The sequence below is a fragment of the Vombatus ursinus genome, unplaced genomic scaffold (assembly GCF_900497805.2).
Source record: "Vombatus ursinus unplaced genomic scaffold, bare-nosed wombat genome assembly UNPS02015358.1, whole genome shotgun sequence".
Classification (NCBI taxonomy): Eukaryota; Metazoa; Chordata; class Mammalia; order Diprotodontia; family Vombatidae; genus Vombatus; species Vombatus ursinus.
This window is the reverse complement of record NW_020955136.1, coordinates 124,164-136,733: the sequence shown is the minus strand read 5'-3', so window position 1 is coordinate 136,733 and position 12,570 is coordinate 124,164. Positions and strand designations below refer to the sequence as shown.

The 12,570-nt window shown below is 39.5% G+C and overlaps 1 protein-coding gene across 4 annotated transcripts in view; it reads left to right on the top strand.

The window, feature by feature from the left end:
• The window catches only part of TMEM185A (transmembrane protein 185A), a 22,300-nt gene that overhangs the window by 1,384 nt on the left and 8,346 nt on the right, over positions 1–12,570 (top strand). The window contains exons 2-5 of one of the 4 annotated variants that reach the window (XM_027847210.1): positions 6,714–6,843; positions 8,851–8,950; positions 10,074–10,250; positions 11,762–11,969. In XM_027847210.1, the coding sequence (XP_027703011.1) occupies positions 10,192–10,250; positions 11,762–11,969 (267 nt within the window). In that variant the 5' untranslated portion in view covers positions 6,714–6,843; positions 8,851–8,950; positions 10,074–10,191. The remainder of the gene's footprint in view (positions 1–6,713; positions 6,844–8,850; positions 8,951–10,073; positions 10,251–11,761; positions 11,970–12,570) is intronic. The other 3 variants (XM_027847212.1, XM_027847211.1, XM_027847209.1) reach the window with 3 other exon arrangements.

Genomic DNA, 12,570 nt, shown 5'->3' with positions numbered 1-12,570 from the left:
TGTGTGTGTGTGTGTGTGTGTGTGTGTGTGTGTGTGTGTGTGTGTGTGTGTGTTATAGAAATAGGCTGCATCATTGTTAGCCACATAGGTATGTTGTATGGGGAGTGGAGAACTTTTTCAATGCTTCAGAAATGTTTTCCACTACCACAGATGCCAACTAAGAGGTAATGGTTGATCTGCATTCATTCACCAAACATGTTAAGTGCCTGCTGTTTGCAAAGCATTGTGCTAAGGGGGAGGGGAAGAGTATATAAAGTCTAAATAAAGCATAGGTTCTGTCTAAGTGGATCTACCAAAGTGCTATATGGGGGCAGGGGTATGGGGTGGGGTAGAACTGGGATAAAACATACATTACGTGATAAATTCATTAGAGAATTTCAAAATAATAAAGGGGGTCAGGGAGGACTTCTTGGAGAAGGTTATGTTTGAAGTGGGCTCTAAAGGATGGGGTGGAAACTTAATATAAGAAAGGTTGAAGGGGTGGACCTCCAGACCTGGGGAATACTGTGTACATGAGGAAGAGGTGCAGGTTGAGTTAGGGGTTTGAAGGAGAACAGAGAGAATAGCTGAGTTTCCTTGATGCCTGAAGAGAAGTAAAATGAAGTTGTATGACATAGGCTTATGGGGGCCCATGGATGCCAGAAAGAGGAGTTTGACCCTGATTTGGTAGGCAGTAGAAAACCAATCAGGATGTTTGAGGAGTGGCATGATGAAATGTATGCAGACAAACATTAAGAGTTTTGGCAATATGAAGAATGGATTGAAGGGGGTGGAATTAGAAATGAAGCACCAAAAAATGAGAGTTTCTTTAATGAAGAGAATGAGAAAACTAATTAAAAACTGAACTTGTGGTGCAGTGGAGAAAACACTAGTGCTGGAGTTGAGGATCTAAATTCAAACCCTCTGTTATCTTGGGCAGATCATTTAATTTCCCTGGACCTCTGTTTCCTTCCTTATCAGTAAAATGAGGAACTTGGACTAGATAAGCTGCAGGGGCCTATCCTGATCTAGAGCTGTGATGTTAGGAACCTGCTCTGGGGCCTGGGGCCACTGCTTTGTTGGTCTTAGCAGTGAAGAGAGCTGGATCTCTCATGAGAAATGTGACAGTGATCGTACGGCACTTCCCTGCCAAAATGCGTTCCAAATTTGTTGGATGATAATCGACCGGTTCAGAATTCAAAAGGAATTGGAAGTAATTACCCATGGCATAACACTGGATTTGGAGTCAGATGATCTGGGATCTTGATGATCTCCAAGGTCCCTTCCAACTCCCAATCTGTGACCCTCTGATTAAGGGTATTGGCAAGGAGAACTTTGCTGTTGCAGCTACAAAAACATTAGCAGGAGTTTTTTTGTTTTTGTTTTTTAAACATTTTTGGTGCGTTGAGTTTCTTCTGAGATCAGTATAAGAAAATTTTGCATCCTGAAATAGGCATTGGACAATTATAAACTTATTATTTTAATTTTACTACAAGCTACATAAACTTGAAAAGTTAAACTGTCTTTTGTATTGTAGTTTAACTATCTTTTGTATTGTATTTTTGTGTTGGTGCACTTTGAAGTCATTAAGAATGAACCGGGTTGTAGAGATTCCAAGAGGTGTGTTATTTTTTTCTCTTGAAACTAAAGACTGTTGATTGGTAATATTAACAAATCAGAGTTTTACATCAGTTTAGTGGGATTAAAAGGGATAGAAAGGCTATAGTTGGCACTGTTGAAGAATTTGATATGTTTTGCACAATAGACTTGCCTTTATGGCATCTTTTCCTCTTTGCATGTTATGAAGGGTCCTTCAGACACATACTTGGTGCTATTCAACATCAATTCAACAAACATTAGGCCCTGTGTTCCAGGCATAGCGGTAACCTGGTACAGTGAATAGAATTCTGGGCTTTGAGTAAGGAAAACTTCAGTTCAATACCACCAGGATATTGTAGCCTAGTGACCTTGCAAAAGTTGCTTAACCTCAGACAATTCCCCAGGAACCCTGTCCATGACTTAATAGATGTCTGCCTTGATTGGAGTTTCCCGCTCTGAGCTGGTGAGTATTGTGCTAGGTACAGAAAAATGAAAAACCACACACATTCTGTGCCCTTGCCTTCAGGTGACTTATTATCCAATGTTGAATTAGGGAGACAGCCTGTGCTGGAGAGTGTTGGTCCCTGCCTTATAATGCTCCCTTTTTAAAAGGCACTATACATGTAATAGAAAGATTACTGGGCTATCAGATTGTTTGCCTTCTTGGGGAGGGGGGAAGGGAGAGATGGAGGGAGAAAAATTTACAACTCAAAATCTCATTAAAAATGGATGTTGAAAATTGGTTTTGCGTGTCATTGGAAAAAATAAAATACTATTTATGTAAAAAAAAAAAAAAAGAAAGAATACCCGGTTCTGGTTCTGTGAAATTTGCCATTGATAATAATTGAGTCACTCTTTGGACTTAGAATTGTAAAACAATAACATTTGATTAGATCAGGGATTCTTAACCTGGATTCCATGTACTTTTAAAATATAGATAGATAAATAGATAGATAACTGTATTTCTGCATAGTTGGTTTCCTTTGTAAATCCAGGTATTTTATTTTATGCATTTTAAAACATTCTGAGAAGGAGGCCATGGGTTTCACCAGACTGATGGCCCAAGACAGCGGTAGGGAACCTGTGGCCTCCAGGCCCCATGTGGCCCTTGGACTGAATGCAAACTTCACAAGTCGAGGCCACAGGTTCCCCACCCCTGGCCTAAGGGATTCATGACTCCAAAAAAGATTAAGAACCTCTGAACTAGATGATCAATAAGGCCCCTCCCTGGCTCCAAGATTCTAAGAAGCAGTGGTAGTCTAATGCTCCCTACAGAATCCTACAATCTAGGAGCCTTTAGGAGAAACCCCATGCTGTTATTTTTCAACTACTACTTCCATGGAGTCCTGAAGCATGGCTATCCCATACCTACCCCTCACCCCCCCCCCCCAAAAAAAACCAAATTGTCATTATATCTCATGAGAGAGGCCCAAAACTGTGGCAGGTTCCTAAACTGAACAGTGTGGACCTGAATCATTCCAGCCTTCTGAGTCTGGGATGGCCTTTTCCCCATGCTATAAGAGTTGAAGTGACCAGGATGTTTTTTTTTTTCCAGGTTAGGTCTGATACTGGCTTCTCAGCACTCAAATGGGCAGGCTGGGTTACCAGGTAACAGCTGTGAGCCTATTTCCAGCATCATGAAATTCTTTTCACAATTTCTAGTTTCACAGCAAGTTAAGACCTGCTGAATCAGATATGTTTGCTTCATCAACAGTCATTACCTGCATGAATGAGGTTTTCTAATGGCTGGGGCACCCTAGTCATAGGATTTCTAAACCTCAATTCAGAGTAGCTGCTAGTTTACATGTATCCAGAGCATCAGTGTGACTAGTTTAATCCTTTCCTAGTTATGAAAACTGGAGATTACTTACTACTTCAGAGATGCTGCAGGGGATAAAAAAGGCTGCCCAGTATCTGTGGCCTAAGAGCCATCTTCTAAAGCATGTAAACTCTAAGATAGAACTGAGATCTTTGCATCTTTTTTTTTTTACAAATTAGAGTCTGGGGTCAGCATCCTTCCAGCATGGATTGTTAAATGAAGCTGAGGGGGAAGGAAGCCTAAGTAAGAAGAGAGGGAAGGAAAGTAGAGGACTCATCAACTAGTCATTTTAAAAATTCAGTATGTTACATCTTTTAAAGCCACATCATTAAAACCATGTCAGTATAAATAAATAGCAGCAGGATAATGGTTGAACTTTAATAGGTGTCATCAAAATATTTATATTTATAATGGCTGAATTTTTTAATGATGTAGTTAGAATTAAATGACTATAAATGTAATTATTTTTCCATGATTGTAAAAAAAAAAAAAACAACTGTTGAGAAGATTGAGTTGTAAATCATTGGATCTACCCTCCTCATTTTGTAACTGAGAAAACTGATGCCCATAAAGGTAAAGTAACTTGCCCAAGGTCCCATAGGTAGTAAGTGACAGAGCTAAGATTTGAACTCAGGTTCTCGGACTCAAAATTCATCATTCTTTTCACTGCAACCCACTGCCAATCCTGTCCCCCCCCTTCCCTATTCCTAGCATTAGGAGTAGATCAGAGAGGAAACCAAGTTGGTTTCATGTTCTACATTTTAAAAGTTTTGAGTATATCTTGAACCTATGTGAATAAGCAGTGGCTTGGTTACTCAGTAAAATTAATTTGGAGGAATTGTAATATAAAACATATTGAATAAATGGGAAGATGACGATAGAGAACAATGCTGGGAGCTGAGAGGGGGAGTGTCTTAGTCATGGAACAGCCAGGAGGACAGTATCACTGGAGCAGAGAGTTTACGTCAGAGAGTAAGGTGTAAGAGGCTAGGTTATGAAGGACTTTGAACTCTATACAAAGGATTTGGTATTTGCTCTTGGAGGCAATAGGGGAGCCATTAAGAGTTTATTGAGGGGCAGCGAGGTGGCGTAGTGGATAGAGCACTGACCCTGAAGTCAGGAGGACCTGAGTTCAAATCCGGCCTCAGACCAAACACTTAACACTTACTGGCTGTATGACCCTGGGCAAGTCACTTAACCCCAGTTGCCTAAAAACAAACAAACAAAAAAGAGTTTACTGAGTAAGGGTTTGGGGTGATTTGGTTGGATCTATGCTTTAGAAAAATCACTTTGGTGGCTGAATAGAGGCCTACCTCAGGGTGGTGGCAGTATCAGCAGAGAAGGAGACTTACCGAAGAGATGAAATTGACAGGCTTTGGCAACAGATTGGATATGGGGGTAGGGGAGGGGGAGAGATAGTGAGGAGTGGAGGATGACACCTCGGTTTTGAGTGGAGGACTGGAAGGATGGTGTTCTACAGTAATAGGAAGGGAGAGGCTTAGGGGGAAAGATAATGAATTCAGTTTCAGACAGGTTGAGTTTAAGATGTCTATTTGACATCCAGTTCAAGATGTTCTGAAAGACTGTTGGAGATGCAGGATTGGAAGTCAGCTGAGAGGTTGGGCAAAATAGGTAGCTTTGAGAATCATCAGCATAGAGATGGTAATTAAATCCATGGCAGTTGTGAGATTACCAAATGAAACAATAGAGAAAGAGAGAAGAGAAGAGGACCTGGGACAGAATCCTGAGGGTGATCTGGGTGAGGATCTGACAAAGAGGCTGAGAAGCAGTGGTCAGATAGGTGGGAGGAGAACCAGGAGAGAGGGGTGTTCCAATAAACTAGAAAGAAGAAAGTATCACGGAGCGGGGAGCAATCAACAGTGTCACAAGCTGAAGAGAGGTCGAGGAGAATAAGGATTGAGATTGGATTTGGTGAATTAAGAAATCATTGGTAACTTGCAGTTTCAGAGGAATGATGAGGTTGGGAGACAAACTATAGAAAGCTAAGAAGTGAATGAGAGGAGGGAAAGTGGAGGTACCTATTATAGAATGCCTTTTTGAGGAGCTTAGCCACAAAGGGTAGAAAAGATAGTTTATCAGGGATGGAAGGATCAAGTAAGGATTTTTTGAGGATGAGGGAGAAATGGGTAAGTTTATAGGTAGTAGGGAAGGAGTCAGTAGAAAGGAAGAAATTGAAAATAAGTGATAGAGTGGGGATGATGGAAAGTTATCTGGTACAGCAGAGAGGATAGAATGGGATCACTTGAGCAGGTAGAGGGGTTAGCCTTGGTAAGGAGTAAGGGCACCTCTTAATTTTACTTTGTGAATATTACGTGAAAAATATACATACCAAAAAATAAAAATCATATATGCTGCCTGTCATCAATGGGACAGCTAGGTGGTGCAATGGATAGATTTCTCTTCAAATCTAGCTTCAGAAACTTACTAGGTGTGACACCCTGGACAAGTCATTTTACCCTGTTTGCCTCAGTTTCCTCATCTGTAAAATGAGCTGGAGAAGGAAATGGTAAACCAGTCCAGTATCTTTGCCAAGAAAACCCCAAATGGGGTCACAGAGAGTCAGACATGACTGAAAAATGACTGAACAACAACAAAAATCTATCATCAAAAACCTAGTATTTGAATTATTAGGAAACTCTTGAAGTGTTATGCAAATATCGAGGGGCTGTCATGTGAAAGAAAGATCAGACTTGTTGTGCTTGGCCTCAGAGATCAGGCCCAGGGTCAGTGGGTATTTCTTTTGATGAAGGTATGTCCTTCCAGAGCCACATTGTAATGATTGTACATTTGCCTCATTGCACTCAGATCTGTTGTTTGGCTTGCTTTGAATATTTATGTGCAGACATTTGAGGCCACGGTTTTTCTCTTGCTGGCGATTTTATTGGATTTTGTTTTCTGAATTGCTAGGCATCTCTATTGCTATTCCTCCCACATTGCAGCTACCCTTTATGGTATCTAGTTTGGTGTAGATCTGGAGGCATTTTTCTCCATCCCCCTTCCTTTTCAATTTAAAATTCTGCTAATTAGATTTGCAAGACTCTCGGCAAGTAGATTCTTACCATCCCTAAAATCTCCCTGGCCAGGAGCCCATTACCGCTATATTTTAAGCTGTGATTCAGAAATACAAATCCTTTTCTCAGATACCATCTTCTTAGCCAGCTGTTCATTTGGTTGAGAGATCACTCCTACCCTACCCTTCCATGTGGTGGTTGTTTTTTTTTTTAATCTCTTATCTCAAACCATCTCTAAAAAGTCAAGTCATCCCTGTAACAGCTTTAGTTATATTTCATTGCAGTCAACCTGATCACTTCTAGAAATTAACCCAGAAGCAAGTAACCACGTTATGTCATAAGGAACTTTCGTTTAAGGAGGAGCTTTGATTGGAACCTCGATTCTACAGGCAAAAAAACCACACACAGATGAAGGTACATAAATCCAAATGACTGTTGGCCCTTAAAGAAGTCCCTGATGCTGCCATTGCTCAAAACCTTTTTGAAAATCTTCTTTGAAAATAACCCTGAGCCTGGGTAGGAAACCATAGAGGAACCAAGTGACTTGACAGTCACTCCTTGAATGTTAAGCCTGAGCAGAGTATTTATACTTTTCTTAAATATGAGCATACTTGTGCTCTTGAAAAGTGAGTGCAGGGCTGGCAGGGTCAGAGAGATGAAGGAAGCATTTTAGAAGTATCTTAAAATTCCCTGAGTTAGGTTTCCTAGTCTGAGAGCTTGGCATTTTCATTTGCCCTAAGTGATCACAGGTAGAATAGCATTATATGGGACATTTGGACTTGGGAAATATTCATCAAATCAAATCAAAACCTTGAATTAAATTCCAGAATCAAATGTGCTCCAAAGGGTAATTCAGAGTATGTGCTCCTTAATCTGGGCCATTTGTTACTCAGTCTTGGCTATTTATGCTCAGAATATAAAATATGGGTAAAAACATTCCCTTTTGTTAATAATGTTAGTAATTATGTTTCCCAGTATTTAATTCAGTTACACAGATAGTCTTTTAATTTTGTCAGCTCTCATGTTCTAGGCATATTATGAACCACATTAATTTTGTTTTTATGGTATGGTTTAATACCGAGGTGTCATCCTCACTTAAAGTCTGCTGAACCAGATAAAAGTATCATTGGGAAAGGTTTAACAAAGTAAATAAAAATGCAATAACAGGGACAGCTAGGTGGCACAGTGGATAGAGCACCAGCCCTGAAGTCAGGAGGACCTGAATTCAAATACGACCTTAGACCAAACACTTGACACTTACTAGCTGTGTGACCCTGGGCAAGTCACTTAACCCCAATGGCCTTAAAAAATACAATAACAATACAGATAATATTAATTTTTGGTTTTCTAAATCAATATGTCTCTCACAGGGATCTATTTCTATTTGAGTTTGACACCAATGATTTTATATACTTCCTTATTAGTAATTATTAATAATAATTTCTTTTGCATCTGGAATTCAACCAACTGAAATTTCTATTCAAAGATTTTGTTTACTATTCACAAGGTTTTGCTCATGTCATGTCCTTCTAAATGATACAATTTGTCATTGAAACTGTATTATCAAGCTTAGAAAGTTCCTAAGAACTCTAGCATCTAGTATCTAGGGATGATGTATAAATTTATTGTTGTATGTAAATTGTCAGCACCTCAACGAGGAACAAAAAATATGAAGAAATATGAGAAAAAAATTGTAGGCAGAGATGTAGAATGAAGCAAGTAGATCCTAATCTATGCACCAACTCCAGGTAAGTGAAGGAAGGCAAGCTGGGATTGGGCCCCTCCTGCTTAGATTCAACACAGCAGACGGCAGCAGTGCCGCCTCTGGGTTTTTTTTTTGTTTGTTTTAGCCAATTGGGGTTAAGTGACTTGCCCAGGGTCAAACAGCTAGTAAATGTCAAGTGTTTGGTCTGAGGCCGGATTTGAACTCAGGTCCTCCTTCTTCAGGGCCGGTGCTCTATCCACTTCGCCACCTAGCTGTCCCACTGCCTGTGTTTTTAACAAAGGATCAATTACACACAAAAATAGGGACGGTATTAGGAACTGGACCTGGGATTTCACTGGTAGACAGAACTCCTAGGTAAAGGAACTTCTCTCCCAATGCTGGGCAGCACCTTCTCTGCCCCTAAGAGTTTTAGAGAATTTGCTGAAACACCGAAGAATTGGTGCCAGGACTTCCCCAGGGTCATACAGCCAGGATGTGTCATAGAGAGATGGGAAGCCCACCCAGCTTTTTTCTGGCATCAAGAAAGTCTGACCAGGGCAGAGCATGGCACAGAGGAATGCACATTGCAGATAGTAAGTATGCTGGTTTGTCTGTGTTTATCAACTGCATTAAAAAAAAATGTATTAGTTTACAAAATGCAAAGGGAAAAAGAAGCATTCATTGTATTTTTTTTTTTCCAATTCTGCTTGAGATAGTAGTTGGGGGTGAGAAGACTACTCTTCCCTGGAGGAGAAGAGGGAGAACAGGCACAAGGGCTTTTGCATTTTGACCAAGGCTCAGTTTGCTTCCCAAAAGGTATTACTGACTACTGGCTGTTTCTTCCTCTGGCTCTTCTTATTCTTTTCATTCTATTCACCTGTAAAGAGGAAGAGCTAGGAAGTAGAGCCCTGAGCAGAAGCTTTATAATACCAACACATTTATATAGCCCTGTAAGCTTTACAAATTGCTTTTTTCACATCAACTCAACAAGTAGGTTAATGCAAACATTAGCTCCATTTTACAGAATAGGAAGCTTGAAGCTTAGAAAGGTGAACAGGTTTGTCCCAAGTCACACAAATAGACAGCAGATGTCAGACCTAGGATTTGAACCCAAAACTCCTGACTTAAGCCCAGAGGTCAATACCACTATCATTTGGTGACTCTGGAGGATATAGTTTGTTTTTGTTTTTTTTTTTTTGAGGTGAAATTAAACCCGTTTTAGCAATTTCATTGGCAAACCTTAGGTTTAAAAATCATAGGAAATGTCCTAGCCTCCAACTGAATCTGATTCTGCAGGATTTTTTTATGCTTGGGGAAAATCACCATTATGATTATACATATAGGTCCAGGATTTAGTAAGACCTCTTTTTAGAATTAATGTATTGTATAATTTTTTTTCTTTTTCTTTTTGTTATTGTTTTTGTTGTGAAAAATTTAGATTATAAGTAATTAAAGTCAGGATGACTAAATGATACTCTAAGATTCATGTGGGGGATTTATTTATATTCTAATTATATCTCCCTTCAAATACCTCATTAAAATTTTGTATAAATATTTTCAAGACATCCATAGGAACATGTTTTAATTACCTCAAGTGAGTTGTGATTATTTTGGACATATGTGTTGAATGTTAGGCTGTGAACATGGCTTTTGACTATTTTTTCTTTTATAGACGTTTTAAGCAGAGTTTAATTGATGCCTTTTGTTTTTACATCCTAGTCATTTCTGAATATGCCCATCATCCCCTTCCACTCCCAGTGACTCTTCACTTTTAACAAAGAAAAGAAAGTTAAGCAAAACCAATCTTCACAGCCCTGGGTAGAGAATGTTTTTATGCTTCAAGGAACCTAAGTTTTCTTTTTCACAATGCCAATCATGCTTTGCCAAAGGGAATTCTTTTCAATTGTTCTCTCTCTCTCTCTCTCTCTTTTTTTTCTAGTAAATTCCTCATCTATGCTTGCCTGCTGCTGTTTTCCGTGCTGCTGGCCCTTCGGCTGGATGGCATTATTCAGTGGAGTTACTGGGCTGTCTTTGCTCCAATATGGCTGTGGAAACTAATGGTCATCGTTGGCGCCTCAGTTGGAACTGGAGTCTGGGCACGGAACCCCCAGTATCGGTAAGATTGCTTTATCAGAGAGAATGTATGATTAGATTCTGATAAGTTTAGCAGAGATAACTGCATGTCATAGATATGTAAATGATTTTAAAATTTAGTGAGAAACCCTTTTTTGTATATGTAAATAGAATGGTTGTTGGCAAGGTTGTGCTATAAAAGTATATTGTAATTTTATGTGAGTTCTTTTTTCTTTACATAAGGTACTGAGCTGCATTTTAAAAAATACGCTGATACAGAGCATGTGACTTGTAGAGGGGAAAAATGGGATAGTCATCTGAGCATAAACCTGGAGTGTTTTTTTTTCTATTTTTTTGAATCATAGAGTAATAGAATGTTGCGGCTGAAATGGATCTTAGACATCTTCTAGTTAAATCCTCCCATCTTGCAGGTGAGAAAACTGAGGCCTAGAGGGATGAAATGGCTGAGCTAGAATGGGGCTAGAACCCAGGCTTCTTGCCTCTCAGTCCAGTGTTGCTCCACTACACTGAACTGCCTCTGCATTTTCTTGTTTATTTTTTTTTATTAAAGTGAGAATAATTAATTCTACTTGCTATTTGACTTCTCTAAGGTTTTAGAAAAAAATACTTTCCAAGCAGTTCTCAATTCAAGAGTGAGCAGCATTTGTAAATTCCCCAGCTATTCCTTCTCTCCACCCCTTCTCTGGTACTTGCTCAGCTTTTCTAGAGAGAGTAGAGGCTTTTAAATTGTATTAGAATAGACTGTCATTTCCAGAGTTTCTTATTTACTGATAAACTCATTGTGGCACAGTGGAAAGAATGCTGGATTTAAAGTCAGAGAACTGGGTTCGAATCTCAACTCTGCCAACAACTGCTGCCACCTGTGTGACTCTGAGCAAGTCACTTAACCTCTCCAGGCCTCAGTTTCTCCCTCTAGCACTTGTGGTAGTTGGGCTTTTAAGGTCCTTCCAGCTCTAAAACTATGCTCCTAAGATATATAAAAGGGTATGAGGCTATGGTAATAATTCTGGAAAAGAAAGTTACACTTGAATTTAAAGTTGTATGCAAACATACCAATGGCAGCATTTTAGACTTGGTATAGTAATGCCATCTTTAATCTTCTGCGGCTGTTGCCAGCACAAGGTTCACTGGACAGGGAAGCATCTGGTGGTGTTTTGTTTACGAGTCTTCTTCCACTCTTCATTGGCAGAGGGAATTCCTCACCATGAAATCCCCACACCAATGAAATCACAGCCCTCGACCCCAAAAAAGTCAAAATAAAATAATGACGTTACAAGGTGGGACAGTCTGGTTTGGTTGTCTGAGCTGTCATTTGATTCCGTGTGGGGTGGTTCCTTTACATTTTTAAGATTCCATTTAAGAACCTAAGTTTCATTAAATCTTTCTTACTTTCCTTTACGTGAATACATGAGTACTGTTTTGCAAATAAGGCTCTCAGAGTTTTCTAAATTGCTCAGAACACATATTTCTAACAGAAATTTGAACTGAGATATTTGGTGTTTTCTTTTTTCTTCTCCTCATGACCACTTTTAGAGCAGAAGGAGAAACCTGTGTGGAGTTTAAAGCCATGTTAATTGCCGTGGGCATCCACCTGCTCCTGTTGATGTTTGAGGTTCTGGTCTGTGACAGGATTGAGAGGGGAAGCCACTTTTGGCTTCTGGTCTTCATGCCGCTGTTCTTTGTCTCCCCAGTATCTGTTGCAGCCTGTGTGTGGGGATTCCGACATGACAGGTCACTTGAGGTAAAATTTCATAAACTGAAAGTGGATGTTTTACGCAAAACCTTTGGTTACTTATTTTATCATGAATTTCTTTCCAGTCATTTTAATGTAGTTGAGTGTGTGTGTGTGCGTGTGTAAGAACACAAGAAGATGGCAATAATGGTATCCTTTTCTTACATTTAAAAAAATGTACAAGGGACAGCTAGGTGATGCAGTGGATAGAGCGCTGGCCCTGGAGTCAGGAGGACCCGAGTTCAAATTCAACCCCAGACACATAATACTTCCTAGCTGTGTGACTGTGGGCAAGTCACTTAACCCCAACTGCCTCACTTAAAAAAAAAAGTATACACAAGGTAATAAAGTAGTCCATCAGAAAATTATACTGATTTTTATATCTAAAGTTGTTTATTTGACCTTTACCTCTAGCATTTTAAAATATTTTATATTCATCAAGTTGACTAAGTTTCTATTAGTCCCTTTGAACTTCCTTCTTGACTATGTAAAGAGTAAATTTTGTTTTTGTTTTTGTTTTTTCACTAGGCAATGGGGATAAGTAAGTGACTTGCCCAGGGTCACACAGCTAGTTAAGTGTCAGGTGTCTGAGGTCGCATTTGAACTTGGT